The sequence below is a fragment of the Pelophylax lessonae genome, assembly GCF_965119305.1.
Source record: "Pelophylax lessonae genome assembly, chromosome: 4".
NCBI classification, from domain to species: domain Eukaryota; kingdom Metazoa; phylum Chordata; class Amphibia; order Anura; family Ranidae; genus Pelophylax; species Pelophylax lessonae.
The window spans coordinates 624792900-624807116 of record NC_138771.1 but is presented as its reverse complement, the minus strand read 5'-3'; the positions used below and the strand labels follow the sequence as shown (position 1 = coordinate 624807116).

The window sequence follows — 14217 nt, the reverse complement described above, 5'->3', positions numbered from 1 at the left end:
AGACAAAAGAGAGCTATGAGTCTGTCTTCCTCCTGCAGGGTGATACAGACAGAAGGGGGCTATAAGTCTGTCCTCCCCTGCAGGGTGATACAGACAGAGGGCAGCTATGAGTCTTTGATTGCTAGGGGCACTGTGATATAAAGGGACCTGCACTGTAAACGGGCACTGTAATCCTGCAGTCCCCTTTATATCACAGTGCCTTTGTGGAGTGCAGTCCCCTTTATATCGCAATGCCCCTTTACATTAGAGTGCCAAGGACCAAAACCATGAATATCCCACCACTAATCCCACCCCCCCTCCTTGTAAGCGCCTGCCCCCCTGGTCCCAGAGAAATTAGCTAGTAGAGATGATTAATGCTATTACCCTGATCAATGTTCCCACTACAGATTGCTGAGGTCTGAGGATGGCACATCATATACAAAAAGGCTGCATGTGGCCCTCTGGCCGCAGGTTGGGCACCAAGGTTCTACAGGGTAGTTTAAATATTATTTAGAAGGGGGTGGGAACAGGTTTAAGCATTGTTCACCAATAGCCTAGAATTCCACTTTAAGGAAAAGACTGAAGAAAAAAACACAAGACTTGTAAAAGTGTCTCTTACCCTTTTGTAAACTGATGACACTAGTGACAAATTGCCAGCAGCAAGATCATTAAAAAGGCTGCCTGTGTATCCATTTGGAATCGCTTCCTCTGTAGCCACAGGCAGCAAGATGTCTCTCTGTCACTGGCTTGAACACTGCTGAATCTCTATCGCTAGCAATGAGAGCGACCTCTCACTGCCTCAGCTACAGGGGGAGCAATCAATTTTATGGGGCCAAAACAGGCAGCCCCTTGGCGATCCTAATTCTGTTGATTTTGACAAATTCTTATTGGCAGAATCACACAGATTTTTATTACCAACACTTCATATATGGTTCACCTGTGTAATAAGTCGTTGGTCTTTTTTCTGTAATTACAACTGTTACTTCTCTATGCTCAGGCTGTGCCACCTCCTGACTGTCTCCGGGCTGCCATGCGCATGTGGTATTGCCCACTCTGCCGAGGTTATACATCCCTCCTGCCCTGCCACGGGCTCTGCCTTAACGTCATGAAAGGCTGCCTCGCACACCAGGCGGACATGGATGCAGACTGGAACAGTTTGATAGGTTTGTGCCCTTGATAACTTACTATTCTAAGAAAGTTCTATTCTATTGTCAAAAGTTTTATTTTATTTTAGTTGCTTTAACATACATCTTTTGGTAGCAAGTAGATTCAGTCCTCCATCACTGAAGTGAGCCACTGATCTAGATAAAGCATACAAGGTGAGACTTTTCAGGCTTTACTGACTGTGTGATTTAGGGCTCTACTAACCCTAGGCACCAGCTTGCCATTGCAGCCAGATGTTTCAACCTGGCGCCTGGGCTGCTGTGCGACTGCTGTGCGCGCCCCTCCCGCTATGTATCCCAGACTCCGCTTGCCCATCTGCGGGCCCGGGACTGGCATAGTGGGCAACGCAGGGGAGAGGGAGGAAAGCAGAGTTTAGATCCACTTTAATACCCCCATCCCCAGCAGAACATGCCCACCTTTCTTCCACTCCCCCTCTGCTCAATTCAGCCACCTGAAACAAAGAAAATATCTGATACTTCAAAGTATAGAAGAGCATGAGACTCAGTCGGGTGGATTTACTAAAGGCAAATAAACTACACACTTTGCAAGTGCAATTGCTCCAGAGCTTAGTAAATGAGGGGAAGCTTTACTGAGTTACATAGTTGGTAAGGTTGAATAAAGACAGTCCATCTAGTTCAACCTGTGTGGGTGTGTGTGTGTGTGTGTGTCTCTACCACTTCCCATATCCCTGTATTTTGTGTTCAGTTAGATGCCCACCTAAACAGTTTTTTTTAAATTAGTGACACTTCCTGCTGAAACCACCGATTGTGGAAGGGGGTTCCAAATCCTTACTGCTCCAACAGTAAAAAAAACCCCTCTATGCCATTTAAGGTTGAATCGCTTCTCATCCAACCTCATTGAGGGCCACGTTTCTTCTTGAGTGACCTGAGACTGAATAGTTTCCTCCCAATGTTGGAATCACCATTAAGATATTTGAAGATTGCGATCATATCCCCTCTTAAGCGTCTCTGTTCCAAGGAGAATACGTTTAATGTTTGTAATTGTTCCTCATAACTGAGGTCCTCCAGACCCTTTATTAGTTTTGTTGCCCTTCTCTGGACTTGCTCCAGCTTCAGTGCATCCTTCCTGAGAATGGGTGACTAGAACTGGACAACATACTCAAGATGTGGCTGAACCAAAGAATTCTAGTCGTTTCTCTTGAGTTAATACCCTTTTAGATGTGTGATAATATTCTACTGGCCTTGCTTGCTGCAGTTCCATCATCCAGTCATGTACAAGCAAAATTGTGGTTTGTTTATTTTCCTTGAATATTATGGGGGATTCTTTGAAAAGTAAAGCTTCACCTCATTTACAAAGTCCTGTAGCACAGCTTGGTTGCCTTTATTAAATCAACCCCACTATGTGCAACAACACTAGTGCTTGGTTTATGCACTAGGGCTGTCAGACAGGGCCAAGGAAAGTGCTCAGCCCTGTATAAAGTCCTTCTGGAGCTGCTCCAAATTTACAAGAAACAAGGTAATTTGGTGCAAATCAGAGTTCACAGTGTCACCTCAACAAGATGTGGATAAATGTGAGGAAGGGGGAGGGGGGGAATCGGCATGGAAAGTCAATATGGACACTGCTCACTGTTGTGGCTGCTAGTGGAGGAGGTAGAAGCAACTCTGGAGAAACAAGGAGAGAGAAAAGCACAGCGCCTTCTAAGTGCATATAATAAAAACTTACTCAAAAAGGTAAGCTTGTTAAAAGCATGTAGTATAAACAGGGACGTCTAAACCTTGCAATGCTGGGGGTACTTGGTGGCAAAATACCCGCTGGCTCTCACAGTGGAGGGATTCCTGGGTGGTGTCTGTGGTTTCCCTGGTCCGTGGAACCCAGGGAATCAACTCCGACAGACCATGACGTCACTTCCAGGTCACGATGTAGAGACATATACGACAGGTTGTGGACATTTGGGACTTGTATAGGGTCTGGGTAGGCCTGAGAAGAAGGATTAGTAATACTGGGCCTTTTTGTTATGGGGGGGGGTTTGTTTGGAGGAGGGTGGTTTTATTATAATGGAGTGTTAACTTCGATCCCTTCATCGAGGCCCCCACGCGTGAGTGTGTCTAAGGCAGGGGTGGGGAACCTTTTATCTGCCAAGGGCCATTTGGGTATTTATAAAATCATTTGGGGGCCGTACAAAATTATCAACTTAAAAATGTGCCTGTTATATTTGGTCAAACATTTAATTAACTCACCCCTAATGTGATAGCTGCAACTGTTTCTCTTTGGTGAGGTGTGTGATGTTAGCTGGTATTGATGATGATGCTACTCGCAACTGGTTTTCCAGGTTTGTGTCGGTCAGTCTGGAGCGCAGTCGACTCTTTGTGGTGGTAAGTAAAAACTGCTGGTGGGTATAGCTGGCTGGTACTGCTGGTGGGTACTGCTGGCTCAGGCTGGTACTGCTGGCTTGTACTGTGCTGTGGGTACTGCTGGCTGGTACTGCTGTGGGTACTGCTGGCTCAGGCTGGTACTGCTGACTCAGGCTGGTACTGTGCTGTAGGTACTGCTGGCTAGTACTGCTGTGGGTACTGCTGGCTCAGGCTGGTACTGTGCTGTGGGTACTGCTGGCTTGTACTGCTGGCTCAGGCGGGTACTACTGGCTAGTACTGCTGGCTCAGGCCGGTACTGTTGGCTGGTACTGCTGGCTCTGGCTGGTACTATTGGCTAGTACTGCTGGCTAGTACTGCTGGCTCAGGCCGGTACTGTTGGCTGGTACTGCTGGCTCTGGCTGGTACTATTGGCTAGTACTGCTGGCTGGTACTGCTGGCTCAGGCCGGTACTGCTGGCTGGTACTGTGCTGTAGGTACTGCTGGCTGGTACTGCTGGCTCTGGCTGGTCTTGCTGTGGGTACTGCTGGCTCTGGCTGGTACTGCTGTGGGTACTGCTGTGAGTACTGCTGGCTCTGGCTGGTACTGTTGGTTCTGGCTGGTACTGTTGTGAGTACTGCCGGCTCTGGCTGGTACTGTTGGTTCTGGCTGGTACTGTTGTGAGTACTGCCGGCTCTGGCTGGTACTGCTGTGGGTACTGCTGGTTCTGACTGGTACTGCTGTGGGTACTGCTGGCTCTGGCTGGTACTGCTGTGGGTACTGCTGGTTCTGGCTGGTACTGCTGTGAGTACTGCTGGCTCTGGCTTGGACTGCTGGTTCTGGCTGGTACTGCAGTGAGTACTGCTGGTTCTGGCTGGTACTGCAGTGAGTACTGCTGGCACTGGCTTGTACTGCTGGTCCTGGCTGGTACTGCAGTGAGTACTTCTGGTTCTGGCTGGTACTGCTGTGAGTACTGCTGGCTCTGGCTTGTACTACTGGTCCTGGCTGGTACTGCAGTGAGTACTGCTGGTTCTGGCTGGTACTGCTGGCTCTGGCTGGTACTGCTGGCTCTATCTGGTACTGCTGGCTCTGGCTGGTACTGCTGTGAGTACCGCTGGTTCTGGCTGGTACTGCTGGCTCTGGCTGGTACTGCTGGCTCTGGCTGGTACTGCTGTGAATACTGCTGGCTCTGGCTGGTACTGCTGTTTGTGCTGCTGGCGGGAAATGCTGGCTAGCAGCGGCGCCGTGCTGGAGGAAGAGGCAATGTTTCCTGTATTGGTCACAGGCAGAGTACATTTGATATCACTCTGCCTGTGACTCACTCAGACTGTCAGAACGGAGCCGAAACTATACAGGAAGCATCGGCTCCATTCTGACAGATCAGCTGATAGACAAAGACTCAGCTGCATGGGGGGCCGGACCAAATGACCTCAAGGGCCGCATACGGTCCCCGGACCGTAGGTTCCCCACCCCCTGGTCTAAGGTGTAAATCCAGAAGGTTTCCATGCGACAGAGTTGTTTGAAGCGCTCTGCCTGTGTGAAAGAATCCGGGATTGGTCATGTTGCTCAGCAAAGTGTCTGGGTACGCCGTGTTTGTCTTTTCCTCCTTCAACTAGGCGGCGGTGTTCTCCAAAACGTTTTCTCAGGGTTCTAATGGTTTGCCCTAAGTAGAACTGACCGCAGGGGCAGGTAAAGCAATAGATGGGAAATTCTGTGGAACAAACATGCTTTTAACAAGCTTACCTTTGTGAGTAAGTTTTTATTAAACCTACACTAAAGTTGTCAATCTGCTGCACTTAGAAGGCGCTGTGCTTTTCTCTTTCCAAATTTACAATGGGCTAGCTTTTTTTTTCTTGGCAGTGGAATGCAACAGGTGGAGGAAAGAAAGTAGGGTAAGTATTTGCTGCTGGAAAGGTCTGCATTAAAGTGAACATGTTGCTTGTCTTGCATGGGCAAAAGACAGGTTTATTCTCAGCATATATTGTCTTCTCATCCACATACAGCCATGAATAGTCAGTGGCTAAGCATCAGTGTGAAATGTGGCTTAGAATGTATCGAAACCCAAAAACAAAAATGTAATATATTGCAGTTTACCAGTCCTTGGAGGTGGTGGCTGCATTGGCTTTCAGGCTTTTTTTTCTTTTTATCTGCTAATGCTGCAAATAACACTTTCTCCCTCTTCATGACTTCACTCATTTCTACCTCTTCATGACTTCACTCATTTTTCCACTGTTTCTTCGGAAGGAGCCATGGTTGTCACACAGGATGGAATGCCTGCCTTTGACCATCTCCATTACATGGTGGATTGAAGGGACCAGTAGTTTACAAAAGAGAGATAACATTGTTTATGTTGTCATTTCAGCTCACAGAAATTGACAAGAACACTGTATTTCTGGCAGGATCAACAGGTGATTTTTGTACTTGCTGAAAATGTTCTCAGTTTGAAAAAAAAAACTAATACAACCACCACATCTAATGACTGGAAGATGCAATAAATGACATTTTTGTTTTTGGGATGGATACATTTTGATTTTCCTCTGTATGTAGGTTTCACTAAGCAGAAGTAGAGCTAGTGTGTGGCTTTGAGCTGGATTTAGGTAAACACGGACAGTCATTTCTATGCATATGTAATGCCAAATAGTGAGACCTGAGTGTGGTAAATTGTAAAATGCTGTTGCATATGTAAAGAGGAGACCGGACCTTTTCAAAGGTTCATGTCATTGTCGGGTCCAGGAGGGCTCATTCTAGGCCACAGGAATTAATCTCCGAGTGTAAATACTGTAGTAGAGAGAGACCTATCTGAGAAGCCTTGAGCCATATGTGGAGCACCAAGAGAAAAAGACGATGGTATCATACTGTTGTGAGGTCACCAAGGCTTAAGCTAGCCATACACACAGATAGCCTGTAGGCTGAATGGAAAAAAAAACCTCACAGATTCCTCCATTAACGCAATGTAACACAGATGGATGAATCGGCCACTGCAGCTACTGTACGTTGTATTTTGACAACCAGCCCCGCCATCTGTCAATATACCCCAATAGTGCCTGTATATGATGCAGGTGTTGTTCAGCTGACCATCTTTTCGCCTGGCTTCTTGGTTTTTGCCGACAGGGCTACTCACTTAGCAAATTTTGTCTGGTTCATCAGAAACCGCTTTAGTATTCTTAGTATTCTGTCTGAGGAACTTGCGTGAGACTCCTGTTAGACAGTGCTTGGTGGTGAACTCCATCAATGGATGGTTGAGCACTGTTGGGTATGTTCCTTGGGTGTAAGAGGTTGGAGTGCTGCTGGGTACGTTAATCTGAAGAGTAAAAGAAGTTGTCTGTAGGAAACTGCTCAGCCCCTCTTCAAGCCAATGGATCCTCTACATCAGTGTTTCTCAACCTTTTTTCAGTCAAGGCACCCTTTACAATTCCGCACAATCTCGAGGCACCCCATTCTAAAATTTAAAAAACAAAATAAAAAAATTTACATAATGCAGGACACCCATATGTGTAGGACACCCAACATTAGTAGTGATTTATTCTTCCAAAACAAACACTTTTGCACACTGGTACTGACTAGTATTCCAGTGTTTCTCTTCTCCCTCAGTTTCTCTTCCTCACTCAGCTAATGTTACCCCAGTACTGATGGACAGGGGCAGGAGAAGGGCAAATAAGAGTATTGTGCAGGTATCCAATGTCCTTATCAACTGATGATAATAGGACACTGGCAACTAGAAGGTTGTAATGGTGCACAATGAAAACCTGTGGCTTTGTGTAATGAATAGGTAGGCTTGATCCACCCGCCTACTTGTATACATGTTTCTGGGCAGTTTCTAGGCATTTTGCCAAGGCACCCCTGAAGACCTCTGAAGGCACACCAGTGTGCCTAGGCACCCTGGTTGAAAAAGGCTGCTCTACATTAAGTGCAAGTGGACCTATTTGTGAGTATTTGACCATCTACCTTTTTATTGTTGTTGAGGACTCAGGACAGTTACATAATTGTTAAAGTGTAGGTCCACCCTAAAACTAAAATCCCTGCATATACAGACCTCTATGATCTAAAACGAACCTATGTAGCCCCGTAAAAAAGCCGATCCGATCCGGTCTCCATCGGCAGAAGCTCTGCAGAGGACACAGCTGACAATGGCTGTGAAATGATTGGGAAGTGACGTCACCCATAGACTTACCATGGGGCTTCCTTTGTCGGCTGTGTCCCCTGCACACGCCTCCACAGCGAAGCCGCAGCTGACAGCTCAGCATGGAATTGGGTCGGATCGGCTTCAAAAAGGTATGTATGTATGTATGCTGATTTCTTCTTTACAGGGCTAGATGGATTAGTGTTAGATCACAGATGTTCGTAGATGCAGGGATTTGCGTCTTAGACGGATTTCTACTTTAAAGTGATTGTAAAGTCTCATTTTTTCTTCTATTAAAATAACAAACATCTTATACTTACCCACTCTGTGCAGTGGTTTTGCACTGGGCAGCCCCGATCCTCCACTTCTCGGGACCCTGGCTTGAGCTTGTTCCCCTCCATCCTGTTGAGTGCACCCACAGCAAGCAGCTTGCTATGGGGCACCCGAGCCGAGCTGCAGCTCAGTGTATCTATTCAGACACAGAGCTGCGGTTTGGCCCTGCCGCCATTGGCTAACTGAGTTTGACTGACAGTAGCGGGAGCCAGTGGCTCCGCTGCTGTGCCTCAGCCAATCAGGAGGGAGAGTCCAGGACTGCTGAGGCATTTGTTGACATCCCTAGATCGAGAGCGGGCTGAGGTAAGTATTAGGGGGGCTGAGGTGAGCTGCTGCACACCGAAGGCTTATTATCTTAATGCATAGAATCAGTGGCGGCTGGTGCTCGGTAATTCGGGGGGGAGGCAGCAACCCAATGCACTCCCCCCCCTCCTCCTCGGTCGGTTGGTCGGTTGATCAGTCAGTCAGTCGGCAGGCAACACATTCCCTCCCCCCCCGAATGGTCTGCCTCCTTACCTCCTCCTTCCTCCTGTCCGAGCCAGGGAGTACTGGATGGCTGAGCCACTGTGCTTCTGCTCCAGCCGTGTGTCTTCTGCCTCTTCCTGGCCACTGGCCAGTAAGATTACTTCTCCTTTTGGCCAATCGAGAAAGGGGTCTCACAACACTTTTCCTGATTGGCTGGGAGGAGAGTCAGTGTGACAATAGCGAATATTTATGCACTATTGCCATACAACTGGGTGGGCTCACTGCGCCCTGAGCCCACCCTTATTTGAAGCCTATTAGAGCCTCTGGCTCTAATCATGTGCTTCAAAAAAAAAATCCCCTATTGGAATACATGCGTCCGGTGCCCTGCATGTAGATTAGGGGGCCGGATGCATGGATGGGGGGGGGGGGGCGGCACCCCTGCACCCCCAATGAACGGGCCGCCACTGCATAGAATGCATTAGGCTAAAAAAACCTTCTGACTTTACAACCACTTTAAGGTTGAATAAAGACACCTGTCCATCCACTTTAACCTGAGTGTATGTGTATGTTACTATCGTTTTCCATATCCCTGTTCATTGTGTTCACTAAGAAACACATCCAAAAGTATATTGAATTTATCTACACTCTCCGATGACTCCACCAACTGTGGAAGGGAGTTTCACATCTTTACCGCTAGTAGGAGCCCTTTCACACTAGAATGCTGTGTGTGAAACCTGTGTACCTTGCTGGTTTCCTGCACCCCATTTCGATCACACTGCCCTAGCGATCTGCTGTGGGTGTCAGAGCAAAGTTAATGACACCCCAAACACAGCTTGCAAAAACACAGTGTGTTTGCCCGCACCGGATCGCTTAGTATAAAAGTAACATGCAGTTCGGTTGCAGTGCCATTCCAAAAGGAGTGCATCCAATACTTCGTTGCGGTTCAGTGCTGTGATGAATTCACATGCAGCTCTGTTCACAGCACTGAACCGCAACCAAGTAGTAAGTAGTAGTGCAACTTGTGCAATTCACATGCAGTTCCTAGTGTGAATTGGCCCTAAAGAACCTCAGTTTGGGATTGAATTACTTATCATCCAACTTCATTGTGCAGCTGCATATCTTTTTTAACCACTTGCCGACTGCCTAATGCCGATCTACGTCGGCAGTCAGCCCCTCACAGGCAAAGTGACGTAGGGCTACGTCACTAGCTTGTGAGGGTCTAGGGAGCGAGCGCGCGCCCCTGCTCCCGCGTGGTCACGGACCCCCCCGCGCGTGTGACCAGCGGACCCAATGTCCGCCGGTCACTCGGCGATCGGCGGGGGAGAGGGAGAAAGTCAGGCGGCTTGTGTAAACAAGCCACCTGTCATTCTCCCCGGTGTATGAAGGCTGATCATACGGTTCTACTATGTAGAACCGTCGATCACTCTTCATACATCTGAAGCCACAGCCAATCACAGTAGAAAGCACGCCCCTAGGGACACACACACAGCCCCTCCCTCTCTAATAAAGTTAACCCGTTCACTACCAGTGTATTTTTACAGTAACAGTGCATATGTATAGCACTGATTACTGTAGAAATGTCACTGGTAACCCCAAAAGTGTCAAAAATGTCAGTCAAGGGTCCGATCTGTCCGCCGCAATGTCGCAGTACCGCAAAAAAAATCGCAGATCGCCGCCATTACGCGTTAAAAAAAAAAACAACAAAAATGAAAAAAATCTTTCCCTTTGTTAGTAAACGCGATAACTTTTGCGCAAACCAATCAAAATACGCTTTTTGCGATTTTTACCAAACATAGGTAGCATAAAACAAATTGGCCGAAAATGTTAAAAAATTTTGATTTTTACATTTTTTTTGGGGGGAATTTCATATAAAAAATGTGAAAAATATTGCTATTTTTGCAAAATTGACGCTCTTTTTTTGTTTATAGCGCGTGATCAAAAAATCGCACAGGTGATCAAATACCACCAAAAGAAAGCTCTGTTAGTGGGAAAAAAAGGACGCCAAATTTGTTTAGGTACAGCGTCGCACGACCGCGCAATTGTCCGTTAAAATCACGCAGTGCCGAATCGCAAAATACCCCCTGGTCGGAATGGGGGTAAAATCTTCCAGGGTTTAAGTGGTTAAAGACCTAAGATTAAAATGTTTCCTCCCAATACTAGTGTCACCATTTAAAGCTTTGTATATTTCCATCATATCCCCTCCTAAGCACGTCTTCTCCAAGGAGAATAAATGTAATGTTTGTAGTCGCTCCTCAAAACTGAGGTCCTCTAGCCCTTTTATTAGCTTTGTTGCCCTTCTCTGAACTTTCTCCAGTTCCAGCACCACTTTCCTAAGTCTTGGTGACCAAAACTGGATGGCATACTCAAGATGTGGCCAAGTCAGAGTTTTGCAAAATGGTAGCATTATAGTTTTATTTTTTGAGGAAAATCAGTTTTTAACCCTGCTAATAGTCTGATAGCCTCTCTTGCTGCAGCTTGGCATTACATGCTATTGCTAAGCCTGTAATCTACTAGGACCCCCAGGTCCTTTTCCATCCTTGATTCCCCCCAGAGGTTCTCCCCCTAGCGAGTAGCTTGCATTCATATTTTTAGACCTCAAATACATTACTTTACATTATTCAATATTGAATCTCATTTGTCATATAGCTTCCCACCCCTCCATAGAATCAAGGTATTCTTGTAAAGTTGCTGCATCCTGCTGTGAAGTTATTTCCCTGCTGGTATGGTCCTCAAACACTGAGATTGAACTATTTATACCAACCTCTATATAATTTATGAACAAGTTAAACAGAATTGGTCCCAGGACTGATCCCTGTGGCACCCTGCTTATAAATCTAGTTTTCTATCCAGGTACATATGATCTTATCAATCCAAAAAGATCCTAATTTGTAAATTATGAGTTTATGGGGTACTGTGTCAAATCTAGATATACAATGTCCACAGGCCTTCCTCTATCCAAAAGACAGCTGGCCTCCTCATAGAATGTTAAAAATTTGGGCTGGCAAGAACGATATTTCATAAATCTATAATGGTTACTAATAATAATAATACGGTTTTTTTTTTTATACTATATTTATTGAGATTTGTAGAAAAATACATATAAACATAAACATTTTAATCATCAAATTCTTGGATATGGTCCCTTATCATTTCTTCTAATAGTTTACATACTATTGATGTTAGGCTGACTAGTCTAAAGTTTTTAGGTATACAGTATATTTTGGTTACTTGTTCTTAGACAATGACTGCTTTCTTGCTCAGTCTATTCCACAGACTTCTACCCATTTGTGTCATTAAGTTGTACCTTAAGCCAGCCATAGACATTTCAAATCTCGGCAGGTTCAGCAGTAACCTTCTATAGGCAGGCTGAATATACCGAATGATTGATCAACTAGGGTACAACCAGCCTACCGGATTTCACATGCGGTTATTGCTAGTAGCTGTTATAGCCACCAGCAATAATTACTGTGTTCTCCTAGCGGGGACGGCATCCCGCACCCCAACCAGGAGAACGCAATGGGAGGGATTCCCCTGTCAACACGTGTTTGCAGCAACAAAATTTGCTCTGCCGATGGCTGCCTTTAGGAGCATCTTTCCTCTAGAAGTATCTTACCTCTATGATAGGGATAGATTGGATAAACTGCTTTTAAATATTTACTTCTTTCTGTGATATATGATCTTGGTATGTTTTAGTGTCGGATTCACATTTGCGGACTGCGGTAAATACATGCATACCTGTTATGGCCAATAAAAGGGGTACTATTATCATATTTCCATTGCTTTGAGTAATAGAAGGGGATGATTGTCCTAGCAAACTGCAGCTCTAACTAAAATGTTACCTTTGTATAGCCTATGCTTTTAAAAATGTATATTAAATACATGTTAACAAATAGGGAAGGTTAAAAGAAAAAGTATCAACGTGTCTTTTATTTCTCATCCTTCAGATGGACTGCAGGAGGTGGCAGAGCGATTGGTAGGACCTTTTAATGTGGAACTTGCTGCAGAGTCAATTGCAGTGAAAATATCTGAAGCCATAATGACACTGCAGGAGGAGAGTGTACAGCTAACTGCTCAGGTATATGCTCAAGGACATCAAACGGGTCTTCTATCCTAATTTGTTGCATGCATGCATACTGTATATGGGTTCTATAATTGCAATGCCTGGGGCATGGCTGTTAAAATACAAACTACGTGACAGCTCCAGGGGTCCATTTAAAGATGTAATCCTCCCTAGTGATGCTGCTTTTTTTCCCCTCTACCTTGTTTTCCTAGGATCAAATACAGGAGATTTTATTAGGTGGCTAAATACTGCAATGTTGTGTTTCACCTTTAGTTGCAGACTGCACACCATAGATGGGTCAGTGGCAGGGACATAATTAAAAATCAAAAGGCCCCATAGCAAAGTTTTAATGACCCCCACAGCTTGGTAATCTCCCCTCCTTTTTCCAGTAGCATCTTTGCAACACTTGGTATTTTGCACCCTTAGCTACAGCCTCTTTAGCACTGGTGACCATTAACCTATATTGGTTACTTATTTATACCATCTAATTTCTGGTACTCTGTGGTGTCCTATGCACCCCTCATATTTCAACCACTTTTACACTCATGTACATTGAGCCCCCTTCAGTAAAAGTCCTCTGTATGCATGTGTCCAGTGGAAAGGACAATACCCCGTATTTAAAGCCTCCTTATATTGGTAGACAGTGTAAATGCCCTGGTTACACTGATAGTAAATATGTAACATTAGCCCATATTGGTGGTCAGTGGTGAGGAGCCCCCTTATGTTGGTGTACAGTGAAGTGTTCCCTTATATTAATGGTTGTTGCAGTTCTCCTTACATTGGTGGCTAATGGAGAAGAGGGTCTTTACAGTGGAGAATTGTCCTCTTACATCAGTGGTAAAGGGTCCCCTTATATTGTTAGTCTGTGAAGAAGGCCCCTCTTACAATAATTGCCAGTGGAGTAATGCTTCCACATTGTTGGTTAGTGGAGAAATAGCCCTTTACATTGGTTGCCTGTGAAGAAGTGCCCTCTTAAATTAGGGGTCAGTAGAGAAGCTTCCCCTTAAAATAATTCAAAAAGCATCCCTGTACAATAAATTAAAAAGAAACGTCTGCGCTGCATCCAACCTCCCCTCAGCAAGGCAACACTCAAGTGTCTGAAACACAAATCAGTACACAAACCAATCAAATAGAGTGTAGCACTTAACACAGCCTATGCCTACTAGTTTTTTTTTATAATATCTATACTTATGCAAATAAAATATGTATTTGTGCAATATAAAAAACACAAATGTGTCAGATCAACAAAACATCACTTATACCACAATACAGTAAAGTGCATGTGTGTAAATACTAATCATAAAGTGCTAGTATATAACAATCCCACAATATGTGTAGACAGTGCAATGATAAAAGGAAAATAGTCCACACAAGCAAGTTCACAAGTTTGGATCCCGTGGAAAGCTCGATTGGGATCTCTCTGTGCTTGTTTCTGTGCTGCTATGACCTTGACCCTGCAAGTTTTATTTACGGTCTACCAGTTACCTCCTGAGTGGTAGCAAGCAGTTTCAGACCCTGTTATATGAATGAGGTTCAAGGTGGGAGTGCAGTGCAGATTCTCCTGGTGACTAGCGGTGCCTGGTTCTGCAAGTGGTGAGTCTGGTGGGGTCCTCTCCCTCTCTGCTAAAGGGTCGATTGGTGCTTGTAGCTGGCGACCGGGGGGTGCTGCCAGCGCGGGTGTCCCTTAGCAGTGTTTTTACAATTATTCTCTGGGTCCTCCCGGTGTGCTAATGGAGTCTTTGGAGCACATCTCCCCACCTGATCCCCTCTCTGAGGCTACAGGGCCC

General features: G+C 45.5%; 1 protein-coding gene across 1 annotated transcript in view; it reads left to right on the top strand.

Moving 5' to 3' along the window:
* Positions 1-14217, top strand: part of GPC2 (glypican 2) — a 61586-nt gene that overhangs the window by 38031 nt on the left and 9338 nt on the right. Inside the window, exons 6-7 of the mRNA XM_082255956.1 lie at positions 977-1142; positions 12315-12445. Coding sequence (XP_082112082.1) covers positions 977-1142; positions 12315-12445 — 297 coding nt within the window. The remainder of the gene's footprint in view (positions 1-976; positions 1143-12314; positions 12446-14217) is intronic.